This window comes from Apis mellifera, linkage group LG1, assembly GCF_003254395.2.
Source record: "Apis mellifera strain DH4 linkage group LG1, Amel_HAv3.1, whole genome shotgun sequence".
NCBI classification, from domain to species: domain Eukaryota; kingdom Metazoa; phylum Arthropoda; class Insecta; order Hymenoptera; family Apidae; genus Apis; species Apis mellifera.
In genome coordinates, this window is record NC_037638.1 from 9,048,086 (window position 1) to 9,071,884 (window position 23,799).

Genomic DNA, 23,799 nt, shown 5'->3' on the forward strand with positions numbered 1-23,799 from the left:
TTAAGACTTCATCGATGGACGACGTTGGACGACGTTGGACGACGTTGGACGATGTTGGATAACAATAATCAACATAGGATATAGATTTTAATATTTTTAGTATAATTTATTATTATATCCTAAGTAAATAGGATAAAATGCGTGCGTTTTAGATTTAAGTTCTAGTTTTAAGTGTATTTTAAGATAGATTTAAGATTTAGTATTAAGATTTAGATTAAGTTTAATTTAAGACTTCATCGATGGACGACGTTGGACGACGTTGGACGACGTTGGATAAGAATAATCAACATAGGATACAGATTTTAATATTTTTGGTATAATTTATTATATTCTAAGTATATGATAAGATGCGTGCGTTTTAGATTTAAGTATAATATAAGATAGATATAAGGTTTAGTATTAAGATTTAAATTTTAATATTTTCATTATAATTTATTAGACTCGATGTAAATGATAAGATGCATGCATCTTAGATTTAGGTCCTAGCTTTAGGTATAATATGTAAACTTATGATATAAGATAAGTTTAAGATTTAGTTTTTTAATATTATCATTTATTGTAATTTATTGTATTCTACATAAATGATAAAATGCGTGCGTTTTAGATTTAAGTCCTAGTTTTAAGTTGAATATAATATAGTTTTAAGATTTAGTATTAAGATTTAGACTTTAATATCTTCATTGTAATCTTTTGTATTCGATGTAAATGATAAGATGCGTTTTAGATTTAATTTATAGATAATTAATTGTATGATTTTAATGTATCAATCATTTTGATAAATAAATTTAACCAGATGGGTCTCGATGCGTAGTCACCTCCTCGTGGGTGAGACCCGGTAATTGGCATCGTTTTTTTCACATTTTTCATTGAAAAAAAATATTAATTGTATTTAAAAATTTTTCGAAATACTTTAAATTTAATAATATAAAATATATTTCATAAATAATACTTTCCGATAAGCGATGCCAAGCCAAGAACTACGCACACCTTCAGTCTAGTCTAAAATATGATTGCTTTCAATTATTTTGATTAATTATCGATGGACTAGACTGAAGGTACTAATAAAAATCTGAACAAGGATATTCTGGTTAATCATTTGTTGTTTCTCAATTTTTAACAAAAATTGAGCAACGTTATCTTCTTCCCCTTTTTTAAAATAATATCAGAATATCTTTGATACAGATATTAGTTATTCTAGTGTACTCATTATAATATATTATAATGAATTCGATATAAATGATAAGATGCGTTTTAGATTTAAGTCCTAGTTTTAAGTATAATATAAGATAGATTTAAGTTTTACCATTATGATTTAGATTTTAATATTTTTATTTTTTATTGTATGTATATGACAAAATGCGCGCATCTTAGATTTAAGTTCTAGTTTTAAATATAATATAAAATAGATTTAAGGTTTAGTAAGGTTTAGTAAGATTTAGGTTTTAATATTTTTATTATAATTTATTAGACACGATGTAAATGATAAGATGCATGCATCTTAGATTTAGGTCCTAGCTTTAAGTATAATATGTAAACGTATGATATAAGATTTCAGATTTAGTTTTTTAATATTATCATTGTAAATTATTGTATTCTATGTAAATTGTAAAATGCGTGCGTTTTAAATTTAAGTTCTAGTTTTAAGTGTATTATAAGATAGTTTTAAGATTTAGTATTAAGAACTAGAATAAGTTAAATTAAGACTTCATCGATGGACAACGATGGACGACGATGGACGACGATGGACGATGATGGACGACGATAGACGACGTTGGACGACGTTGAACGACGATGGACGACAATGGACGACGATGGACGACGATGGACGACGTTGGACGACGTTGGACGACGATGGACGACGTTGGACGACGTTGGACGACGTTGGACGACGATGGACGACGTTGGACGACGATGGACGACGTTGGACGACGATGGACGACGTTGGACGACGATGGACGACGATGGACGACGATGGACTACGATGGACGACGTTGGACTACGATGGACAATGATGGACTACGATGAACTACGATGGACTATGATGGACTACGATGGACTATGATGGACTACGATGAACTATGATGGACTATGATGGACTATGATGGACTATGATGGACTACGATGGACTACGATGGACTACGATGGACTATGATGGACTACGATGGACTACGATGTGAACATCGACGGACTACGATGTGAACATCGACGGACTACGATGGACTACGATGAACGACGTTGAACTACGATGGACATAAATGGACATAGATGAACTACGATGGACTACGATGGATTACAATGGACATAGGTGGACATAGATGGACATAGGTGGATATAGATGGACATAGATGGATATAGATGGACATCGATGAACGATGATGGACGACGGTGGATCAATAATCAACATTGGATACTTGTTTTAATTTCTTTTTTATAATATCTTATATTCGATATGTCGGTAGACAACGTTGGACGATCTTGGATCACGGTATTCAAGAGAGGACACAGATTTTAATTTCTTTTTTGTAATTTCTTATATTCGATGTATCGATGGACATCGATGGATTATGTTGCACGACGTTTGGTTCAGGATAATCAACATCGGATACAAATTTTAATTTCTTTTTTGTAATTTCTTATATATTCGGCATATCAATGGATGTCGATGGATTATGTTGCACGACGTTGGTTCACGATAATCAATATACAAATTTTAATTTCTTTTTTGCGATTTCTTATACTCGATGTATCGATGGACAACGTTGGACAATATTGAATCACGATAATCAACATAGGACACAGATTTTAATTTCTTTTTTATAATTTCTTATATTCGATGTATCGATGGACGTCGATGGATTATGTTGCACGATGTTTGGTTCAGGATAATCAACATAGGATATAAATTTTAATTTCTTTTTTGTAATTTCTTATACTCGATGTATCGATGGATAATGTTGGACAATGTTGAATCACGATAATGAACATAGGACACAGATTTTAATTTCTTTTTTGTAATTTCTTATATTCGATGTATCGATGGACATCGATAGATTATGTTGCACGACGTTGGGTTCAGGATAATCAACATAGGGTACAAATTTTAATTTCTTTTTTGTAATTTCTTATATTTGATGTATCGATGGACAACGTTGGACAATGTTGAATCACGATAATCAACATAGGACACAGATTTTAATTTCTTTTTTGTAATTTCTTATATTCGATGTATTGATGGACATCGATGGATTATGTTGCACGACGTTGGGTTCAGGATAATCAACATAGGAACAAATTTTAATTTGTTTTTTGTAATTTCTTATATATTCGGCATATCAATGGATGTCGATGGATTATGTTGCACGACGTTGGTTCACGATAATCAATATACAAATTTTAATTTCTTTTTTGCGATTTCTTATACTCGATGTATCGATGGACAACGTTGGACAATATTGAATCACGATAATCAACATAGGACACAGATTTTAATTTCTTTTTTATAATTTCTTATATTCGATGTATCGATGGACGTCGATGGATTATGTTGCACGATGTTTGGTTCAGGATAATCAACATAGGATATAAATTTTAATTTCTTTTTTGTAATTTCTTATACTCGATGTATCGATGGATAATGTTGGACAATGTTGAATCACGATAATGAACATAGGACACAGATTTTAATTTCTTTTTTGTAATTTCTTATATTCGATGTATCGATGGACATCGATAGATTATGTTGCACGACGTTGGGTTCAGGATAATCAACATAGGGTACAAATTTTAATTTCTTTTTTGTAATTTCTTATATTTGATGTATCGATGGACAACGTTGGACAATGTTGAATCACGATAATCAACATAGGACACAGATTTTAATTTCTTTTTTGTAATTTCTTATATTCGATGTATTGATGGACATCGATGGATTATGTTGCACGACGTTGGGTTCAGGATAATCAACATAGGAACAAATTTTAATTTGTTTTTTGTAATTTCTTATATATTCGGTATATCAATGGACGTCGATGGATTATGTTGCACGATGTTGGTTCACGATAATCAATATAGAATACAAATTTTAATTTCTTTTTTGTAATTTCTTATATTCGATGTATTGATGGACATCGATGGATTATGTTGCACGACGTTGGGTTCAGGATAATCAACATAGGATACAAATTTTAATTTCTTTTTTGTAATTTCTTATATTTGATGTATCGATGGACAACGTTGGACAATGTTGAATCACGATAATCAACATAGGACACAGATTTTAATTTTTTTTTTGTAATTTCTTATATTCGATGTATTGATGGACATCGATGGATTATGTTGCACGACGTTGGGTTCAGGATAATCAACATAGGAACAAATTTTAATTTGTTTTTTGTAATTTCTTATATTCGATGTATTGATGGACATCGATGGATTATGTTGCACGACGTTGGGTTCAGGATAATCAACATAGGATACAAATTTTAATTTCTTTTTTACGATTTCTTATACTCGATGTATCGATGGACAATGTTGGACGACGTTGGATCACGATAAGGAGCATACGACATAATTTTAATTTTAATTTTAATTTTTTTTTATTATAATTTCTTATATTCGATGTAAATCATAAGATGCATGCATCTTAGATTTAAGTCCTAGTTTTTTGCATAATGTAAAGTAGATATAAGATAGATATAAGATTTAGTATTAAGGTCTAGTATAAGTTTAAGAGTTCATCGATGTTGGATGACGATGGATAATTTTTTTAACAATTGTATCATATTTCTTTTCTACGGTTAAGATTTAATTTATAGATAATTAATTGTATCATTGTATTGTATTAATAAATTTGTTCAATAAATTCAACCTGATGGGTCTCGATGCGTAGTCACCTCCCCGTGGGTGAGAGCCGGTAATTGGCATCGCTTTTCAAATTTTACTTTTAAAAAAATACATTATAAATATTCCATGAGAAATTTTTCGAAATTTTTTAAATTTAAGAATATAAAATATATTTCATCAATAATAATTTTCGAAAAGCGATGCCAAGCCAAGAACTACGCACACCTTCAGTCTAGTCTAAAATGCGATTGCTTTTAATTATTTTGATTAATTATTAATAGACTAGACTGCAGGTATTAGTAAAATATAATTAGTAAATTATTCTGTACAAAGATATTCTCATTGTCTCTTTCTCGTTATTTTATTCTTCAATTTTCAAGATTTTTTAAAATTTTAATAATTTCATTTCTTTTCTTTCTCTAAAAATGAGAATATCTTTAACATAGATTTTAATAAATAAATAAATAAATAAATATTAATTAGATTAAGTTTAAGTATCAAGTTTAGCATTTTGTATCAAGATATAATATCTAAAAAATAAAATTCTTATGATTATTTTATGCTTTGTTGTTTTTTTCTCGTTTATTTCAAGTTATTGTCAAGTTATTGTCATTTCAAGTTATTGTACATGTCATACAATAATTGCAAAAATCTTTGGACTGGTACTCTATTTTCGGTGGTCAATTAAGGATTTCGCCCTGATTCATTGGTACTTTTGAGTATCCGATCAGAATTAGGTCTTATGAACGAATATTGTTTCTTATAAATCGACTCTGGAATCTGTATCGTCAAGACATAAATCCTTCTTTTGACTTCTTTAAACCGTTGTCATAATTTGTGATTTTAAATTAAATTGTAAATGATCAACATTTTAAAGTTTTTTTTTTCGCTTTAAGTTAATCAGAATATTCTTAATATGGATATTGCAAATAAACATAGTATTAAGATTTTAGGCCAAAAATGAATTAATTTAATAACATCTAAAGACAATGTGAGGCAGTGGTAGTCAATAATTAACAACGTGAAACTGAGCATTTAATTATTTATAATAATTTATAACATATGTTAATAATAAATTGCAATCAGTATAAAAATAATTTTTATATTGAATCTCCTTTAATATTTAAATTTTATAATTTTATAATTTATATAATTTTACACATTTTTATATAATTTTTATTTATATATAATATTATGTATAATGTAATAATATATTATTTATATATATTATTTATATATATTAATAATATATTATTTCTTTATATTAATTTTTTTATTTATGTTCTTTATGTTACATATTTTACTAATTTTTACTAATTAAAATTAATTTTATTTATTTCTATTTTAATTTTTTTTTTCTTATATTTCCTATGTTTTTAAATTTATTTAACACTATTTAAACTTATTTTTAATATTTTATTTTATTATTTTAGAAATAAATTTCGATAGTCATTTCTTCATGAAACTTAATAATTGATATTGTTTTTCGTAGATTTTTTTTTTTTTAAATTTTCAATATTATTTTTTGAAAATAATTTTATGTGAATTTTAAAATGATATCGAAAATGCTAATATTTTCAATCAATTTGAATAATAATACGGTAATGATAATTAGAAATCGGTATTATTTTTCGAATATATGAATTTTTAAATATAAAAATAAGTATTAAAAAAAAGGAAATAATAAGAGAGACGGAAATAAATTAAAGATTGCACAATTAACGCCATCTTCAGAGTATCGAAATTAAAAAGTACGTAAACGAGAGAGCGATAGTGAAAAAAGGATAGAAATATAACAATTGATACAAGTGGCGTCATCTCTATTCGACCGAAGGAATTATACAAAGAGCGATAGTGAGAAAAGGATAAAGATATTATTAAGAATTGATACAAGTGGTACCATCTTCATTCTGCTGAAAGAATTACATAAATAAAGAGCGATAGTGAGATAAGGATAGAGATATATCAAGAATTGGTACAAGTGGCGCCATCTCCATTCTGCTGAAAGAATTACACAAATAAAGAGCGATAGTGAGATAAGGATAGAGATATATCAAGAATTGGTACAAGTGGCGCCATCTCCATTCTGCTGAAAGAATTACACAAATAAAGAGCGATAGTGAGACAAGGATAGAGATATATCAAGAATTGGTACAAGTGGCGCCATCTCCATTCTACCGAATGAACTATGCAACAAGGAAAACAATAGTGAGAAAAAGACAGAGATATATCAAGAATTGGTACAAGTGGCGCCATCTCCGTTCTACCGAATGAACTATGCAACAAGGAAAACAATAGTGAGAAAAAGACAGAGATATATCAAGAATTGGTACAAGTGGCGCCATCTCTATTCTGCCGGAGGAACTATCCAAACAAGAAGAACGATAGTGAGAAAAGGATAGAGATACTATCAATAATTGATACAAGTGGTGCCATCTCCATTCTGCCGGAGGAACTATCCAAACAAGAAGAACGATAGTGAGAAAAGGATAAAGATATTATCAAGAATTGATACAAGTGGTGCCATCTCCATTCCGCCGAAGGAATTACATAAACAAAGAGCGATAGTGAGATAAGGATAGAGATATATTAAGAATTGATACAAGTGGCGCCATCTCCATTCTACCGAATGAACTATGCAATAAAGAAAGCAATAGTGAGAAAAGAATAGAAATATAATAAGAATTGCATAACATCATTTTGATAATTAAAGACATTTCGAAAATGTAGAACACATAATAAGAATGTATTGGTAATTCCATTTCTTGAATATATTTCAGAAATCTCTCTGAAAGCATAGTGAAAGGAATATAAGAATTTAACATTAACGCCATTCTTTGAGTATTTTTGGAAATATATTTTTTTATAGTATTCATAAGTTTTATTTCCGATATTCTGAAGATGGCACTGATTACACAATTTTTACTTATCTTTACCTTCTTTCATTATTTATTTTTTTTGTGTTATTCTTGCTCTCTGTGTCATATTCATGGTTTATTGTCACATCAAAATATTTAATATTCTAATATTTAAATGAAACATTTAAATCTTATAATTTTTAATATTCTTAATAAAATAATTTATTAATTTTTAATAATTTATTAATGTAATATAATAAATTATTTATTATATTTATTATAAAAATTATTTTTTTTATTAAGTTATTAAGTATAGTTTATTATTGATTAATTATTAATTATAATTTATTAATTCAATATCAATCATCGATTGATATATGTCATTATTTTATATTAAATTTTAACATGAATATGGGTAAAGCGCTTACCCATTCACATCGATACATAATATATGTACAAAAGAACAAGTAAAATATAAAGTACCAAGGTATCAGTTTATCAATGTAGTATGCCTATTATGTGTGTCTAGTGTATGACTAATAGTACATGCTTAAAAGTTTTTATTATTTTTATATTAAATTATATTTCATTAATTAAATAAAAAAGTAACAATGGCAGAATTTGTGGAAAAACGATGCGAGGATATGATTCCCGAATTAGAACAAATGGAAAGAATTAAAATTTTTGATAAAAACGAAATTCGGTAAGTGAAAGGGTTATTTTGTGATATATTTCAAAAAAGAATTAATATTTTTATGAATTATATAGAGGAATCGCAAAAAAACTTAAAGAATATGAATACAAAATTCAGCGACATATGAAAACTAAAGAAGATTATCTAAGATATATACAATATGAAATGGATCTACTTAAATTAATTAAACAACGCAGAGATGTATATTATTACATATTAATAAATAATTAATTATAGTATAATTATAATGTCTTGCATCCTGATCATAAGAACAAAACTGTCTAATTTGTAAGACAGGATTTATATCAAGAATTTTATTTCTGTATGAATAATAAAATAAAATATTAATATTTGCTTTATTTATGTTAAATAAAATTTATTAACTCATAAAAATAGATAACTTGTAAGATTATAACCAGAATGCAAGATAATATTTAACTATAATTTAATATATTAAGAATATAATTTTTTATTAAAAAATGTAAAAATTTGTTTTATTTAATAGAAACTTGGTATTATGCAAAAGAAATCAGATATTGATTATACAATTATAAATAAAATAAATCATTTGTATAAAGATGCAATATTTAGATTTCAAGATGATATTCGTTTTTGGATTGCTTACATAAAATTTTGTAAGCATGTTGTAAGTATTTAATTTATAATATATTTATTAAATCTTCTGAATTATTAATTTATAAATATAAATGTGAATATAAAATGTGGCAGCATTTTCACAACAATGTTAGTCACATGTTAGGTAGAATGTTACAAGTTCATCAAGATAAACCTAAATGTTGGCATATCGCAGCACGTTGGGAATTAGAAGAAAATAAAAATAAACAAATTGCACGTCAATTTCTTCTTCGTGGTTTGCATATACATCCAACTTCTCAATTATTATTTATTGATGCTTTCAAGTAAATCATTGCATTTTTTATAAGTTTTTAATATTTATATTATTCTTATTTCTTTAAGTATTAATTTTATGATTTAGATTAGAATTAGATGAGGTATTAGTTAATGATCAGAAGAATGAAAATAGTGATGATAATACAGTACAAACTGAGACTGATGATGATATGAGTATTGGACTAAAAAGAGCCTATATCATTTACCAACAAGCATCAAAACGAATTAAAGATATTAGATTTATAATAGAACTATTAAATATTGCAAAGAATCATAATAATACAGAAAAATTACAAAACAAAATTCTTAGGTAAATACAATAAAGTTATATTAAAATTGTTAATTATTTTTAGTTTGATTTTAATACTTTTTTTAGTGATATGATACAAGAATATACTCATGAACCTCTAATGTGGGATACAATGGCCCGACGAGAATTAGAAGGACTTTTTCAACCTTCTGTCAGTAATAATACAACAATGAAAATTGATAGTTCAGAAAAAACATCATTAAGAGATCGTATAACATCTTGTAATAAAGTTTATCAAACAGTAGTTAAGAAAATTAAAACTGAAGAAATGTGGTCTTTATATATAGAATGTTTAATAGAAATTAATCAAAAACCTGGAGCTTTACCAAATTTTAAAAGAAAATTATTAAAAACTGCTTTATCACAAGCACATCAAGTAAAAAAATTAAAAGAAAAATATTATTTGTATTGGGTTAGTGACATTTAATATTAATATTAACAATTAATATTTATTGAATAAAAATAAGAAAGAATTTTTAATTGTAATAATATTTTTATAGATCAATATGTTAAGTATTGAAGATAAAGATGAAACAACCAAAAATAAATTAAAAGAAATTCTAAACACAGCAACTGAAACTATATCAAATAGTATAAGTCTTTGGCATGCCAGATTAAGATATTTATTTGCTATTGGAGAAGAAAAAGAAGCTGAATCTGTGTTTTTGAAGGTACAATTACATAAGAAATTATTTTTAATTCTATATTATTTTAATTCTATTTAATTCTATATTATATGCATAATCAATAATTTTTTAGGCAACACAGATACTTGGTGAAAAATCATTACCTCTATGGAAAATAAAAATACTACATGTACAAGCAAAGTTTCCTGAAAAAACTGAACAAGTTTTTCAAGCAGCTTTACAAGGACATCCAAGTATTGCTCAAGAAATAAAACCTACTTACATTGAATGGCTAGTTCTAACAAAAAGTATGTAATTTTAATTAAAGCATAAAATTACATTTGATGATTGATGATTATTGCTTATTTTAGGTATACAAGAAGCACGAAAAATATATGATAATCTTTGTTTACAACCTCCTTTTTCTCTTGAATTACACAAAAAGATGATAGAATTAGAACTTATGCAACCTGAAATATCATTAAAACATATAAGAAAATATTATGAAATGTCAACATTACAATTTGGCAAAAATAATACAAATGTTTGGATAAATTATATTACATTTGAAATGAAACATGGTGATCCAAAGAAAGTTGGAGAATTACATGAAAGAGCAGTAAAAACTTTAGAACCAATATTGACAGATTTATTTATTTCAGAATACAGTTTAATTAAAGCCAATCCAGATGCTATTAAAAATGATATACAAACATTGCATACATAAATAGTAAAGTGTGTGCAGTGGAAATATTAAATAATACAATAAATAGATATTTTATGTATCTGATAAATATTCTTTTTAAATTTATATAAAAATTCCAATTAATTCATGATTCAAGTGGTATTTCTTTTTCCATACGTGTAAGAACAATGTTACGATCTGTTTCATTTGGCAATCGTGTTCTATCTCCTGTTTTTAATGTTGCTCTCATATCTAAACACATCACATCTGTTGCTAAAGAATGTTGCTTGTCATCTAGATTTCTATCAACTTGTAGAAGTAAACCTTCCAAATTATTATATGCTCCTCTAGAAAATAATAAATATATATGTCAAATATAAAATGTTAATATATTCGTGGGAAATCTTTAGAGAATTATTATATATAAGATCTAAATAACTACAAAAATTAATATGCATTAATTAACATTTTTATATATCAATTTTTCTGTTTGTTATTAAAATCAACCAAAGATTTTTCACAAATATATTAATATTGTAGAATATATTTTAGTCACTTTATAAAAAATGTGTTAAAATATATTATCTAAATTATTGCACTATTATACATACTTTGAATTTTCCAAAACTTTAGTTAAGTCTTTTTCAGTTTGTGTCAAGTTTAAAACTTCATCTTTTAAACCTAATTCAGCTTCATCACGACAAAGTTCAAAACCAGAACGATAAGTACGATTTTCTAATCTTGTTTGTGCACATTTTATTGAATCAATTTTATGTAGTAAAGCATCTTCTTGTCTCACTATTTCTTTTTGTAAAATCTCCATTTCCTTTTGAATCTACACACACACATATATATATTTATATATAAATTATAATCAAATTTATATATTTATTATATGTAAAATTTTAATAATAATTTTAATTTAAAAAATTTTTTACTTTAAGTTTTTGCCATTCTAATTCATTTCTAGCTTTTTGCGTTTGATATATTCTTTTACGTAAACTAAAATCCGTTGCATCTTGTTGAGCTTTAATATCATTTCTAGCACGTTCACGCATTACATTTAAAGCTTCTCGAAAAGTATATACATCGCTTAATTCATTATCAGCTAAAGTTTTAATATAACGACAATGTTCTAACCAAGCTTCATAAGATATTGAACTAAAAAAATAAAATAAATATTTATATTTATTTCATATATTGTATATAAATATTTATTGTTACCCTTTTGGAGTTCTTAATGCATTTGGTTTATAGCTAATATTTGCACATGTTCTATCTAAATTAAGATTTTCTTTATCTATTTTAATAGTTTCATCCTTATCTTCCACTTCTAATTGCATTGTAAATCTTACTTCTTCTAAACGATTTAGCTTTTCCCATGAAGCTTGCACTCTACATAAAATATTGTATGTTCATAAACATATATTTAAATATGTACAGATTTTTTTTATAGTTACCTTTGAGTTAATAATTTTTTAATATTTTCAATAACACAAAGTTCTTTCTTCAATTCTGTATCAGCTTCATCATATGTAAGTTCTGTTCCTCTACGACAATCTCTCATAGAAATACATTCTGCTGTTAATTGTAATGGAAAATTTAAAGTTTCTATTTCTTTTTCTGTATCAACTTTCTCATCGCGTAATAATTTAATTTCTGCAACTAATTTGTCTAACAAATTCTGAAATAATTCTCTCCAACGTGATAATTCTGTTACTCTATAAATAATATAATATATATAATAAAAATTTTTCTTAGATATGATTTTAAATATTCATTACCTATCTGCAAGACGGGTATTATTCATGTAAGTATCCCAAATAGTCTTCACCATTGTCTCTGAACAAACAATTTTCCCTGTATTTCTTAATTTAAATGCATCTTCACTTTTGAAAGCTGCATTTTGCTGAAGATCCCATTGCTTAGCATACCAATCTGCTAAACCTATTATGAAAAACATATTTCACGTAGAAATTCAAAAATGATTATTTATTCTTAAAATATATATAATATTTCGATTTAATATTTCAATAAAAAAAAAAACAATATTTAAATAATTATATTTACATAATCAAAAATTATATTTACTTATATGTGGTAAAGGTTTTTCATATGTAGTTACAGACTTAGCCATAATTTAAATAACAATTATTATAAATATTAATGTTTATATAAAAATCTTATAAAACGTACTGTCTTAATGTTTTATCAGAAATGATAAATTGATGTTTGGTTACCAAAGCAACGAAATATTGATTTAATATTTTATTCTATTTGATTATAATATTTTTATGGAAAGAAAAAATTCATTTTTTAAATAAAATTATTCAAATATTATAATTTATTATAATAAGAAGAAAAATCTACCATAATATATTAATAATTTAATAATATTATATTATTAAATCATAATTTTTATTATATAATAAATAATATTATATTATCAATTCATATTTTTTAATGATCATGTTTGTTCTTATTATATAAATTTTATATAATTTTTATTAAAAATTTATTATATTTTTAAGAAAATAGCTAATATTCCGAAAAAATAGTTTATTTTTTAATTAATTTAATAGAAGTCAATATTACATCCAAAATAATTATTTTAATACTTATTGAGAACTATTTAAAAACAATATTTAAAATAATTAACAAAAAATAAACAATTTTTTACATTAATTTATAATCATATATAAAAATCATAAAATAAATGAAATTTAAAATTATTTTTCATTTATTAAAAAATAGAAAAAAGAAAAAAAAATAATATCTTTTAATAAAAATTTCAATTTCCGAAAAACAAAGTTTTTTATTTTAAAAAATAAAATATATACAAGAACAATAAGTTTAAACTTCAAGGGGGTTAAAATGAAATTTAAAAAAGAAATTTTTAAATTTTTAATACTAGGATTTATATATTATTACAATATAATTTAGATTCATCAAATTTTATATATATTCATTTTATTTATAATTTAAAAAAATTTTTAAAATGCATATAATCATTATTTCAACAAAGTGCGTTGTATTAAAATCTTTGTTTCAATATGGTGCTTGAGACCTCAGACTATAGTATAACCCGCCAAACCATTTTCGTGTTGTTTCTGAATATAAAGAATAAAATCATTAAAATTATATGAATAAGAAAGTGTTTGAATATTATTAACGATTTATAAGTTATAAGTTCATAATAAAATAGAAAAATTTTAGTTGTGAGAATAGTATGCGTAGATTAAGTATGAAAACTAAGCACACTAAATCTGAAACAAGTAATAGCAATTCCGAGGAAAATGGCGTCGGTCATTTAACCATAGTTGACAATAATAACGAAATGAAGAAAGGAAAGGAAAATAAAAACGCGGAATCACCGCGCAGAGGTACACCCAAAAAGCGTCCCTCGCGTAATCGTCATAGTCAGAAAGAAACAACTGAAAATTCTACTCTGAAGTCCGAAATTGAAGATACTCAAGCTGTAGATCGAGAAGAAGAAAATAAGAATGTCGGAAAGGCTGGTCCTAGTAAGAGACTCAAAAAAGAGGATCAAAAAACATCTTCTTTAATAAAACAAGAAGGAAATAATGAAAAAGAATATGAGGTATGTTAGATATCATATTTATTGTGTTTATTATATATATATTACAATTATATGTTTACATGATACATCTATAAGTATGTATTATTGACTTTGATTTTCTGCGATCATAAAAAAAAGATACTATATCTAAGACATGATTATTAATCTCATTTCATAAAATGAATTATTTTTACAAGAAACTTAAATAAATCTAATGATATTTATATATATATATATATATATATATACACACACACACACACACACACACACATGTGCATACACACACGCATATATATACATACATATATACATACACATTCACATATATATATATAACACATGCATTATATATATCATATAATAATATTATATTATTGTATTTATCAATTTTCATTAAATCATTATTTATAAATTGCTAAATTGTTGCATTGTTGAATAATAAGTAAAAGATTTAAAATAAAGTAACATATAAAAAGTAAATTATTAATTAATATTGTCATCTTATTTTTAAAACATTCCTAATATAATCATAGGGCATAAAATTGACATATGATATATTGATTTATTTTAACATAGAAATTATATAAAAATTATTCTATGAAAATTCATCTTATTATAAAAAAATGCAAAAGTTAACCTATATAGTCATTTATTTAATCGGTCGAAAGTAACATATATTTATTAGAATTTATTATTAAAAAATTGATATATTATCAACAAAAAACATTAGTTATTAATTATAATATATTTTAAAATTATGAAAAAAAAATATCAGTCAAATAATCATTAAAAAATTATTTTATAGGTATATTACTAATTATCTTTCAACAATTATTTATCAACCTAATCAATATTGTGTTTTATTTTTAATTATTTTGATAATCTTTTCAAAAATTAAATGATACATAACTAATAAAAAAAATTAAAAAAAAAAGAAATCGATCGATTGCAACGACGATCGAAAAGAATTCGTGTTAGCGTAAACAACCGCCTTACGGCGGCCGGAAAAAATTTAATTTAATTTAATATAATCGCAAAATGATTATATTAGTATAAACTAGTTTTTCAGTTTTTTAAAATTATTAATGCGTTGACTTGTATTACAATTCTATAACATAACACAATATATAACAATTAATATCTTGTATATTATATATTATGTTTCGATCTATTATATCGAAATATATATTTTGTTATTGATTGCAATATAATAAATATGATTACTATTAAAATAAATATATATATATATATATATATATATATATATATATATATATATAACATAATTATTATAAAATTATTTCAATGTGAAAATTTAAAATGAAGTTTTTTAAAAAAGAGAGTTTTCCGTAAAATAATTTTTATATATTTTATAATTTTATATATTATATTTGTAATCCACTCCTTGAAATCAATTGATTATATCATATGTTTATATTTTATTTTTCATTTAAAAAATTATAAGATATTAATTATTAATTAAAAATAATTTACATAAAATTGATTTAATAAGATTAATGAAATATAATAATTATTAATAATTAATTATCTAGGTAGAAAAAATTGTGAGTCAACGTACTATCAAAGGTCAACGTCAATTTTTAGTTAGATGGAAGGGATATGGTGAAGATTCTGACACATGGGAACAAGAAAAGGATTTAAGTTGTCCAGAGTTAATAGAAGAGTTTTTAGCTGAAAATACAGAAAATGAAGAAGATATCAAAGCTAAAAGGTTGGAGATTTCTCCAAAATCACCAAAAAATAAAGTGGACAAAAAATCTAAAAAACCTAAAAATAATACAAAAAAACAGACAGAAAATGGTATTATTTTGTTTTTAAAAAAATTTTAAAAATGATCTATTATTATATAATTTTTTTAATTAAATATAATAGGTAAACAAGTAATAGCATCAGATGAAGAAAAAGATATAAAAGATGATCAAAAAGAATTTGAAGTAGAAAAAATTATAGAAGTACATTTTAAAAAAAATAAAACAAGAGAATTTTTAATTCGTTGGAAAGGATTTACATCAGCAGATGATACATGGGAACCAGAAGAAAATTTAAATTGTCCAGAATTAATTGCAAAATTTATGCAAAAAGTTGAAAAAGCTAAAATTACAGAAGCTCGAGAACTTCGAGCAAATCGTCCTCATACAAAAAGGTACACACTAACTACACATGAGCATGGAAGGAGATTATCTCGAAGAAATATGGACAAACAAAGGTAATTTTATTTCTAATAAATATAAATCATTATATAAATATTTAGATTTTTCTTTAAATTAAAATTAATTATATTCTTTTTTCTGCAGAGCTACTTATCATGAATGTGATGAATAAGTAATTATAGAATAGCAAGATTACAAAAAAAAATTATATTCATATATAATTTGCTTTCTGAAAATGATAAAGATTAATTTAAAAAAATGGGAATTTTTCTATTGTTTAAATTTGTATAAAGTACAACAAATATTACTTATATATACAATAAACTATCATAATTATATAATGTCTGAGTTTCTCAGACAACAATTTAATTGGTAGTTTTTCCCAAATTTTGTTTTGTTTTAAAAAAGTTAAAATGTCTTATAGTATTATTTATATACATAAACATATATATATATATATCTTATGTTATTTGATATTTTATATTTTTCAAGTAAAAAGAGTTTTTTCAAAGTTATTTTCAAAAGTTATACAGAGCCTATTAAATTGCATATTTATTATATATTATTACACATCATATAATATAATGTGATCTTATAGTTATTTTATATTTAATACAATCTATCAAATATCCATCAATTCAATAAATATTTTTTATTATATGTACGAAAATAAATATCTAAAAATGTTATGACAAAATTTTAAATAAAATAAAAAGTAGTAATGAATAAGTTTTTAGTAAGTGATTGGTATATAGCATATAATTAAGATATGCATACATGGTATACATGATGTAAAAATAATTTGTGAATAATATATAAAATATAACTTTATTTGTAATTTGTAGTTTTAGAATGGTTACATAAAAATAATTTAATAATTTTTATTAATTATAATTCATTATACAGTATTAATTTTATTAATACAAATATTATATAGATAAATTTGATTATTTTTAAAAATTTTCATAACATACTAATGATATATCTGTTAATAAAACAAAAGAGATAAAAATGTAATAGATTCAAATGTTTTTTGCAATTTAGATATTCTTATCAATAAATAATGAATTAATTTTTTTAATATATGAATTATATTTTTAAAAATACAGTGGTTTTATGTACAAATAGTTTATTTTATAATCTAATTTGTATTATAATTATCATGCAACTTAAACGGACAAGGTTGGAAACGACTGATACCGAGAAAAGGTATTACAATAATATTGATCAAAATGAAAGTGGTTCTAATTGGAAATTATTTCTTACATTATTCATCATCTTAATTATAATAATTCTATTTATAACGTTTTATCGTTATATCTATGGACAAATCATTTATATTTTTAAAAGGTTTATTATAATTTGTTTGTGCAATGTAATATTTGTATATATTTTTTATTTATAATACATATATATATATATATACATACACATATGTATATGTATATATATACATATATATATATATATATATATATATACACACACGCATATTTAGTTATTGATTATTATACTAAAATTACATTCATAAAGATATATAACTCGGCGAAATGAAGATAAGAGTGATGGCATCTTTTCTAAGATAAAAGAAATTTATAAAAAACGTTTTTTAAAATCTTATACACATAATTCAAAAGCTAACATGAAACATGATGAACAAAAAAATATGAACAAACAAAATGAAAATAAATATAAATTGAAGACTCTTTTACAAGTACTACAAAAATATATTAAAAATTGTTATATGCAAATAATTATGATAATTTAGTTTTTATAAATATATATATATAAAAATTTATGATTAGGAAAAGAAAAAATTACTTGCTCCAAATCAGAATAAAATAACATCTAAAAATATAGATTTAAGAAAACAATTATCTTGGAAAATGTCTTTCTCATGTTTTTCATCAGCTTGTACCAAGTACAAACATGTACCTAAACCAATATCAAATAAATGGAATATTAAAGATTTTGAAAATTATAAATACAATGAATTAAGTTCTCAAAATATAAAAAATCTTTCTAAAGACTCATATCAGGTATTATTTAATTAATATTTAATTTTATATTGAATGTAATTTCTTAATTATATATTTTTTTTATTCTAGAATGACAAAGATATTTGTTTCTCAGACACAGATTTTAAATTTTTAACAATATCTTCAAAATCTGATAGACAAAGTGATGAACAATTATTAATATGTAAATTAAATTCAGGAGATATTTACAATTCTAAAAGACAGATTAGTTCCAAGCAGATAGAATTAAAATTTGAAAGTACAGATTCATTTAGTGATAATACACAAAAATACAAAATTTCCATATCTAAATCAAGCTGTTCACCTTATTCTTTATTAACAAAAAATTTAGCTAGTGATTCAAAATATTTCTCAGATTCTGCAATTGATAAATCGGATATTTTATCAAATACTTTTCTTGGCAAATTAAAGAGGTTTTTAATAATTTATAAATATGCTATTGAATCTAATTTAAATTAATAGATTAATTATTTTAAATATTTATATAGATCAAACAATTCTTATACAAATTCTACATTATCAAATACATCTAATATAATTGAAATAAAAAATCAAATTTTACATATAAACTCAAAAACTGAAAATACTTCTATGTGTAGTATAAATAAAAGTGATACAATTAAAAGAAACAAATCAAAAGAATTAAAATCGCAAATAAATTTAAATAAATGTGCACATTCAAAAAAATTACAACAAAAAATGAAATCATCAATAGATATATTACAAAATGAAATAAAAGAATCTAAAAGTTTTGTAAAAATATCAAAATCAGATAATTTCAGTACTTCATTAAAAAACAATTTCGATAATTTTATTAATTGTAATTTAAATAATTTTACTACAGAACAAACATCTGTTTCTACACCTAAAAAATTAGTTTCTAATAATGAAAATATTTTTACTGTATCAAATCATAAATCAGAAATAAGTGAAACCTATGATGAATTAGCAATATTATTTGCACAATATATGAAACTTCAAACTCGATTGTGTCAAAGAAAATATTGTTCTTTAAAACGATATTTAAAACAACAAACACAACATACTACAAGGAAATGTCAAATAAGATTTAATTATCATCGTATATATCCTTATGATCAAAGACCAATGTGCAATAGTGGAAATATATGTATAGATACATATGATGAATTAAAATTGATGTCTACATCACCAACAGAAAGAAAGAATATTTACCAACATATGTTTAAAAGAAGAAAGCATTTTTTAAATCAGCCATGCATTTTATCTCTCTCTAATCAAAATCTTACAACACTTGAATGAAATTAAAACTAAAATTAAAAAAAATTTAAATTTTGAAATTAAGAAACAAATTTTTGATTATTGATTATAATTTTCATTATTTTTAAACCTATTTTTATGTAATAATAAGAGAAATAAACAACATATGTTAAAAAGTTAGTTTATTCTATCAATTACATACGTTCACTTCTTTTTACTTCTTTTACTTGAAGACCTAAAAATATATTAATATTATTAAAAATAAAATTTTAATTCAATATAATTATTTTTAATATATATTATTTTTATTACCAGAAAATTATATAATTCTTTATTATTAAATAAATAAATACCTGGAGGTAATGATTGCTTCAATTTTTCTGCTTTTTCTTTGTCTGTAATAACAAGAGTATATAAGAATCGTGAACATCGAACCTTGAATTTAACGTTGTCGGCATTTTTCTTGATTTTCACAGCTAAATTTTTATAATAAAAGGAAATTAATATATATATATAATTATAATCATATAATATTATAAATAATATAAAAGAATCTTTAATACTCACATTTTGCATCTTTCCTTCTGGCTTTCAAAAGAAAATCTTTGATTTCTTTGATTTCTCGTGGCTAAAAAAATTTCATACGTTATTGCATTGTTCAGATATTAATTTGAGGTTATGTTATATTAATTTATTATATTTTTAATGTATCTATTAACGTTTATAATATTGCAAAATAAAAATTAATTGTAATTACAGCTTAAAAATTTTAATATATTAATAATAAATATTCAATACTCACCATTGTGATAGGAAAGAAATATAAATAGAATCACCTGGAACAAACGAGAAAAAACATTTATTATACCTTTAATTTTTAGAAATTTCTAGAATAAAAATAAAATATTTGTATCTAATAATTATTATATGATTAAAAAATAAAAAGATTTCTAACAGAAAATCGGATTTTAAAGAACTACTTGAAAAATCAGTATGAACCTTATCGACTTATAACCGGAAAAAGAACATATTTTCATAAGGAATTGTATCAAATCAGCAACAAGATATTATCAAATATAAAATTATATAATAAAAATAAAAATAAAAATATTATTAATTAAAATAATCAATTAATTTTATATTATAAATGATTTTTATTATATAATATATTTTATTATGTAAGATATTAAAAATTTATATTATTATATATATGTATGTATATATATATATATATATATATAATATATACAAATCTATATTTATACAATAATAAAAATATTTTATATTTATTCAAAATAAAATGATTATTTTTTAATCATAAATATAATTTCTTTTATTAAGATATTCAAATTATTTTATTTAGTGATATAACATATCAAATTAAACATATAAAACATTCTTTAATAATATTTATATATAGAATTTTCCTTTGCTATAAATATTAGAAAATATTGATTAATTTAAAATTTCTATTTAAAATCATAGAAATTAAATATTAAATAGTTTGAATTAAAATAAATTAAATTTTAATTTAAAAAATAAATATAAATATATAATTCAATTTTATCATTTATTAAGACATATTATAAATTTTATTTTTTTATATTGTTATATATTATAATAAAATTTATTAAATTAATTACGAGGAAAGACTTTTTGAATTTGGCGCTATCTAATTGATAATTCAGTTGTCAATTATATATAGATGTTCCGTATATACTCCGTCAGTCATCTTTTCATATCACGATTACAAGAGTACAGTATACGCAACGAGAGTCCGAGAATATATTTGTACGCGATTAATGCATTTGCATCGTATCTTGCAATTGAAATCAATTTTTCATATTTTTTAATTACGTGAAATTGTGTTGTTGAAATATTGTTTCAAAAATTAAAAAAAAAAATGGATAGTCCATTACCACATATTATGGAAAGTGCAGATTGTGATGGTTTAACAAAACCAAAAGACAGGTTATTCAGCCTTCTTGATCAGATCGAAGTACATGTAGAACAATTGAGAAAAGATGCTTGGAGACTCGAAGAAGAAAGGGATACTCTCTTAACAACCTTAGATACTCTTAGAAACAATGAAATTCTTAGTGCATTAGAAGAGAGTAAGTATTAATCTTACTTATATTTTAAAAATAGAAGATTCTAATGTATCTAGAAATATTTTAAAAAGACTTTTATTGTATTATATGAATATATTAAGAATATAATTAATGAGTATGTTATATATTGTTTTTATATTTCTATGAAACAAATTATAAAAGAATATTCAAAATTATATATTATTTTTAAAAATAGCTGACAAAGATGATGTGCTGAGATATGCTGAAAGATTGTCTATGCGATGTTTAACAGTTGATGTATTGGTTAAAATTCAACGTGATCAGATTCAAGAAGAAGCATTACATCAAGTATTAATCATATTATTATATATTTATATATATTTTTTAATATAATTAACAATATAAATTGATTCATTTAGGTAAATGGTTTAATTGATAGTTTAGTTGTTGGTCTTCGTAATGATCCAGCTGGAACTCGACAACGTTGTGCATCTTTTATGAATGCTTGTACCTCACAAAATGTTGGGAATTCTGATAAAAATTTTGAAACAGCAATTCTTGGATGTACTATGGATGATCAAAAACGAATAAAAAAAAGATTACAAGGATTATTAGATTATATTGATAAAATGCACACAATTCAATTACTATGAAGCTACATTGGAGATAATTGATTTTAAAGAAAACTGAATAAATCACTCCTTAAATGAGCAATAGTTGTTCTAAAGGAGATTTGCAAAAAGTTACTTAAGTCAGGGTGCTTCATGATAATTCAATGATGATTTTTATGGTAAATGTAAAAAAAGTATTATATAATGTGAATTATTTTCTCTATATATATTGTTTCTATGCCTTACTGTATGTAGAAGTAAGGTTTAATGGACATTACATTTACATTTGAACATTAATTATGGTAGGAAGTATAAATATAAAATTAATATAAAAAATATTTTCATACATAATATATTCACATAAAATTTTTTAATAAGAACTAAGTTTGTGTATGTTTTAAATAGTTATAATATATAAATAAAATAAAGCTATGTTAAGAATAATAATTTTATTAGAATCTATATTTGAAAAGAAAGAAAATGAATAATATAAATGTGTGTAAATCATGACATTTTATATTCATTGATCTTTAATGATTTAATTGAATAATAAATACCTACTAATTTTCTTTTTTCTTTAAAAAATATATAAACATAATATATTATTAGTATTTTTATAGTATTTGTTCTTTGTGTGGATATTATACTTATGTGATTACTGATTGACATATGATATACTTATGTTATTATCTATAATTTATTATTATCTTAACTATTTAAATTTAATAATGCTTCCTACTATAAAAAGACTATTAAGGAATGTTAATGAAAATTACACATAAATTATAATTATAGATTTGACCTTTTAATATGTTAACTGTTATTAATGGTTATAACTTTATTATATTATTGTAGATAAAGTTATCAGATTTGATATAAAATTTATAATTTTGTTTATATTACAATTATTATAAAAAAAAATAAGAATTTCTTATACAGTTTGGCAAGATTTTCAAAAGTTATTTAATTTATGCGAGAATTAATTTTTTTTTATTTCATGTTATTATATAATGTAATTATTTCGTTGTTAAAATGATTATTAATATATGATATAGTGCATAGATATATACTTTTTATTCACTTTTTATACATTTAATTAACATATTCTTTATATCTGATACATACAAATTCAATTTTAATATAAGTTTGAAATTCAA

At 23.2% G+C, this 23,799-nt stretch overlaps 6 protein-coding genes across 10 annotated transcripts; 4 read left to right on the forward strand and 2 right to left on the reverse strand.

Moving 5' to 3' along the window:
* Nucleotides 1–7,575: 7,575 nt before the first annotated feature.
* LOC412410 (U3 small nucleolar RNA-associated protein 6 homolog) lies at nucleotides 7,576–11,036 on the forward strand. 4 transcript variants are annotated; one of them, XM_026443404.1, is made up of 10 exons: nucleotides 7,576–7,594; nucleotides 8,307–8,403; nucleotides 8,469–8,595; nucleotides 8,900–9,040; nucleotides 9,124–9,314; nucleotides 9,392–9,616; nucleotides 9,683–10,028; nucleotides 10,117–10,287; nucleotides 10,376–10,550; nucleotides 10,614–11,036. In XM_026443404.1, exons 2-10 carry the CDS (start codon nucleotides 8,312–8,314, stop codon nucleotides 10,967–10,969), a joined length of 1,824 nt encoding a protein of 607 aa, XP_026299189.1. In that variant the 5' UTR covers nucleotides 7,576–7,594; nucleotides 8,307–8,311; the 3' UTR covers nucleotides 10,970–11,036. The 4 variants fall into 4 exon arrangements, with proteins under 4 accessions (XP_026299189.1, XP_026299183.1, XP_395867.4 ...); XM_026443398.1 differs by lacking the exon at nucleotides 7,576–7,594 and adding an exon at nucleotides 8,043–8,187; XM_395867.7 differs by lacking the exon at nucleotides 7,576–7,594 and having other exon boundaries at nucleotides 8,057–8,403.
* On the reverse strand, nucleotides 10,866–13,235 carry LOC727267 (tektin-B1). Of its 2 annotated transcripts, none has more exons than XM_006568141.3 (7): nucleotides 13,124–13,235; nucleotides 12,712–12,874; nucleotides 12,388–12,648; nucleotides 12,152–12,322; nucleotides 11,866–12,088; nucleotides 11,539–11,762; nucleotides 10,866–11,274 (listed from the first exon to the last, which is right to left on the reverse strand). In XM_006568141.3, exons 2-7 carry the CDS (start codon nucleotides 12,762–12,764, stop codon nucleotides 11,073–11,075), a joined length of 1,134 nt encoding a protein of 377 aa, XP_006568204.1. In that variant the 5' UTR covers nucleotides 12,765–12,874; nucleotides 13,124–13,235; the 3' UTR covers nucleotides 10,866–11,072. The 2 variants fall into 2 exon arrangements, with proteins under 2 accessions (XP_006568204.1, XP_001122977.1); XM_001122977.5 differs by having other exon boundaries at nucleotides 13,019–13,163.
* A 736-nt stretch (nucleotides 13,236–13,971) lies between these two features.
* On the forward strand, nucleotides 13,972–17,050 carry LOC727263 (chromobox protein homolog 5). Its single transcript, XM_001122973.4, has 4 exons — nucleotides 13,972–14,528; nucleotides 16,064–16,331; nucleotides 16,404–16,737; nucleotides 16,826–17,050. The coding sequence occupies exons 1-4, from the start codon at nucleotides 14,157–14,159 to the stop codon at nucleotides 16,851–16,853; spliced, it is 1,002 nt and encodes a 333-aa protein (XP_001122973.2). The 5' UTR covers nucleotides 13,972–14,156; the 3' UTR covers nucleotides 16,854–17,050.
* Nucleotides 17,051–18,129: 1,079 nt separating this feature from the next.
* LOC113219001 lies at nucleotides 18,130–20,031 on the forward strand. Its single transcript, XM_026442927.1, has one exon. It carries the CDS (start codon nucleotides 19,312–19,314, stop codon nucleotides 19,999–20,001), a length of 690 nt encoding a protein of 229 aa, XP_026298712.1. The 5' UTR covers nucleotides 18,130–19,311; the 3' UTR covers nucleotides 20,002–20,031.
* A 93-nt stretch (nucleotides 20,032–20,124) lies between these two features.
* LOC725383 (60S ribosomal protein L38) lies at nucleotides 20,125–20,983 on the reverse strand. Its single transcript, XM_026442931.1, has 5 exons — nucleotides 20,959–20,983; nucleotides 20,762–20,795; nucleotides 20,527–20,587; nucleotides 20,313–20,435; nucleotides 20,125–20,194 (listed from the first exon to the last, which is right to left on the reverse strand). The coding sequence occupies exons 2-5, from the start codon at nucleotides 20,762–20,764 to the stop codon at nucleotides 20,154–20,156; spliced, it is 228 nt and encodes a 75-aa protein (XP_026298716.1). The 5' UTR covers nucleotides 20,765–20,795; nucleotides 20,959–20,983; the 3' UTR covers nucleotides 20,125–20,153.
* Nucleotides 20,984–21,670: 687 nt separating this feature from the next.
* On the forward strand, nucleotides 21,671–23,707 carry LOC551546 (BAG family molecular chaperone regulator 2). The gene is made up of 3 exons (XM_623939.6): nucleotides 21,671–22,073; nucleotides 22,267–22,379; nucleotides 22,451–23,707. Exons 1-3 carry the CDS (start codon nucleotides 21,863–21,865, stop codon nucleotides 22,682–22,684), a joined length of 558 nt encoding a protein of 185 aa, XP_623942.2. The 5' UTR covers nucleotides 21,671–21,862; the 3' UTR covers nucleotides 22,685–23,707.
* Nucleotides 23,708–23,799: the final 92 nt, after the last annotated feature.

What these genes read in the sequence shown, in the direction of transcription:
- LOC551546 (XM_623939.6), top strand. Translation starts at nt 21,863, where the DNA reads ATGGATAGTCCATTACCACATATTATGGAAAGTGCAGATTGTGATGGT. An exon ending in TCTTAGTGCATTAGAAGAGA is followed by an intron (nt 22,074 to 22,266) that starts GTAAGTATTAAT and finishes TTTTAAAAATAG; the next exon opens with CTGACAAAGATGATGTGCTG. An exon ending in AAGAAGAAGCATTACATCAA is followed by an intron (nt 22,380 to 22,450) that starts GTATTAATCATA and finishes TGATTCATTTAG; the next exon opens with GTAAATGGTTTAATTGATAG.
- LOC725383 (XM_026442931.1), bottom strand. An exon ending in CAGAAGGAAAGATGCAAAAT is followed by an intron (nt 20,436 to 20,526) that starts GTGAGTATTAAA and finishes ATAAAAATTTAG; the next exon opens with CTGTGAAAATCAAGAAAAAT. An exon ending in GAAGCAATCATTACCTCCAG is followed by an intron (nt 20,195 to 20,312) that starts GTATTTATTTAT and finishes ATATATTTTTAG; the next exon opens with GTCTTCAAGTAAAAGAAGTA.
- LOC727263 (XM_001122973.4), top strand. Translation starts at nt 14,157, where the DNA reads ATGCGTAGATTAAGTATGAAAACTAAGCACACTAAATCTGAAACAAGT. An exon ending in ATAATGAAAAAGAATATGAG is followed by an intron (nt 14,529 to 16,063) that starts GTATGTTAGATA and finishes TTAATTATCTAG; the next exon opens with GTAGAAAAAATTGTGAGTCA. An exon ending in AAAAAAACAGACAGAAAATG is followed by an intron (nt 16,332 to 16,403) that starts GTATTATTTTGT and finishes TAAATATAATAG; the next exon opens with GTAAACAAGTAATAGCATCA.
- LOC113219001 (XM_026442927.1), top strand. Translation starts at nt 19,312, where the DNA reads ATGTGTAGTATAAATAAAAGTGATACAATTAAAAGAAACAAATCAAAA.
- LOC412410 (XM_026443404.1), top strand. Translation starts at nt 8,312, where the DNA reads ATGGCAGAATTTGTGGAAAAACGATGCGAGGATATGATTCCCGAATTA. An exon ending in TTACAAAACAAAATTCTTAG is followed by an intron (nt 9,617 to 9,682) that starts GTAAATACAATA and finishes TACTTTTTTTAG; the next exon opens with TGATATGATACAAGAATATA. An exon ending in CTGAATCTGTGTTTTTGAAG is followed by an intron (nt 10,288 to 10,375) that starts GTACAATTACAT and finishes ATAATTTTTTAG; the next exon opens with GCAACACAGATACTTGGTGA.
- LOC727267 (XM_001122977.5), bottom strand. Translation starts at nt 13,064, where the DNA reads ATGGCTAAGTCTGTAACTACATATGAAAAACCTTTACCACATATAA. An exon ending in GCATTAAGAACTCCAAAAGG is followed by an intron (nt 12,089 to 12,151) that starts GTAACAATAAAT and finishes TTATTTTTTTAG; the next exon opens with TTCAATATCTTATGAAGCTT. An exon ending in TAGAATGGCAAAAACTTAAA is followed by an intron (nt 11,763 to 11,865) that starts GTAAAAAATTTT and finishes GTGTGTGTGTAG; the next exon opens with ATTCAAAAGGAAATGGAGAT.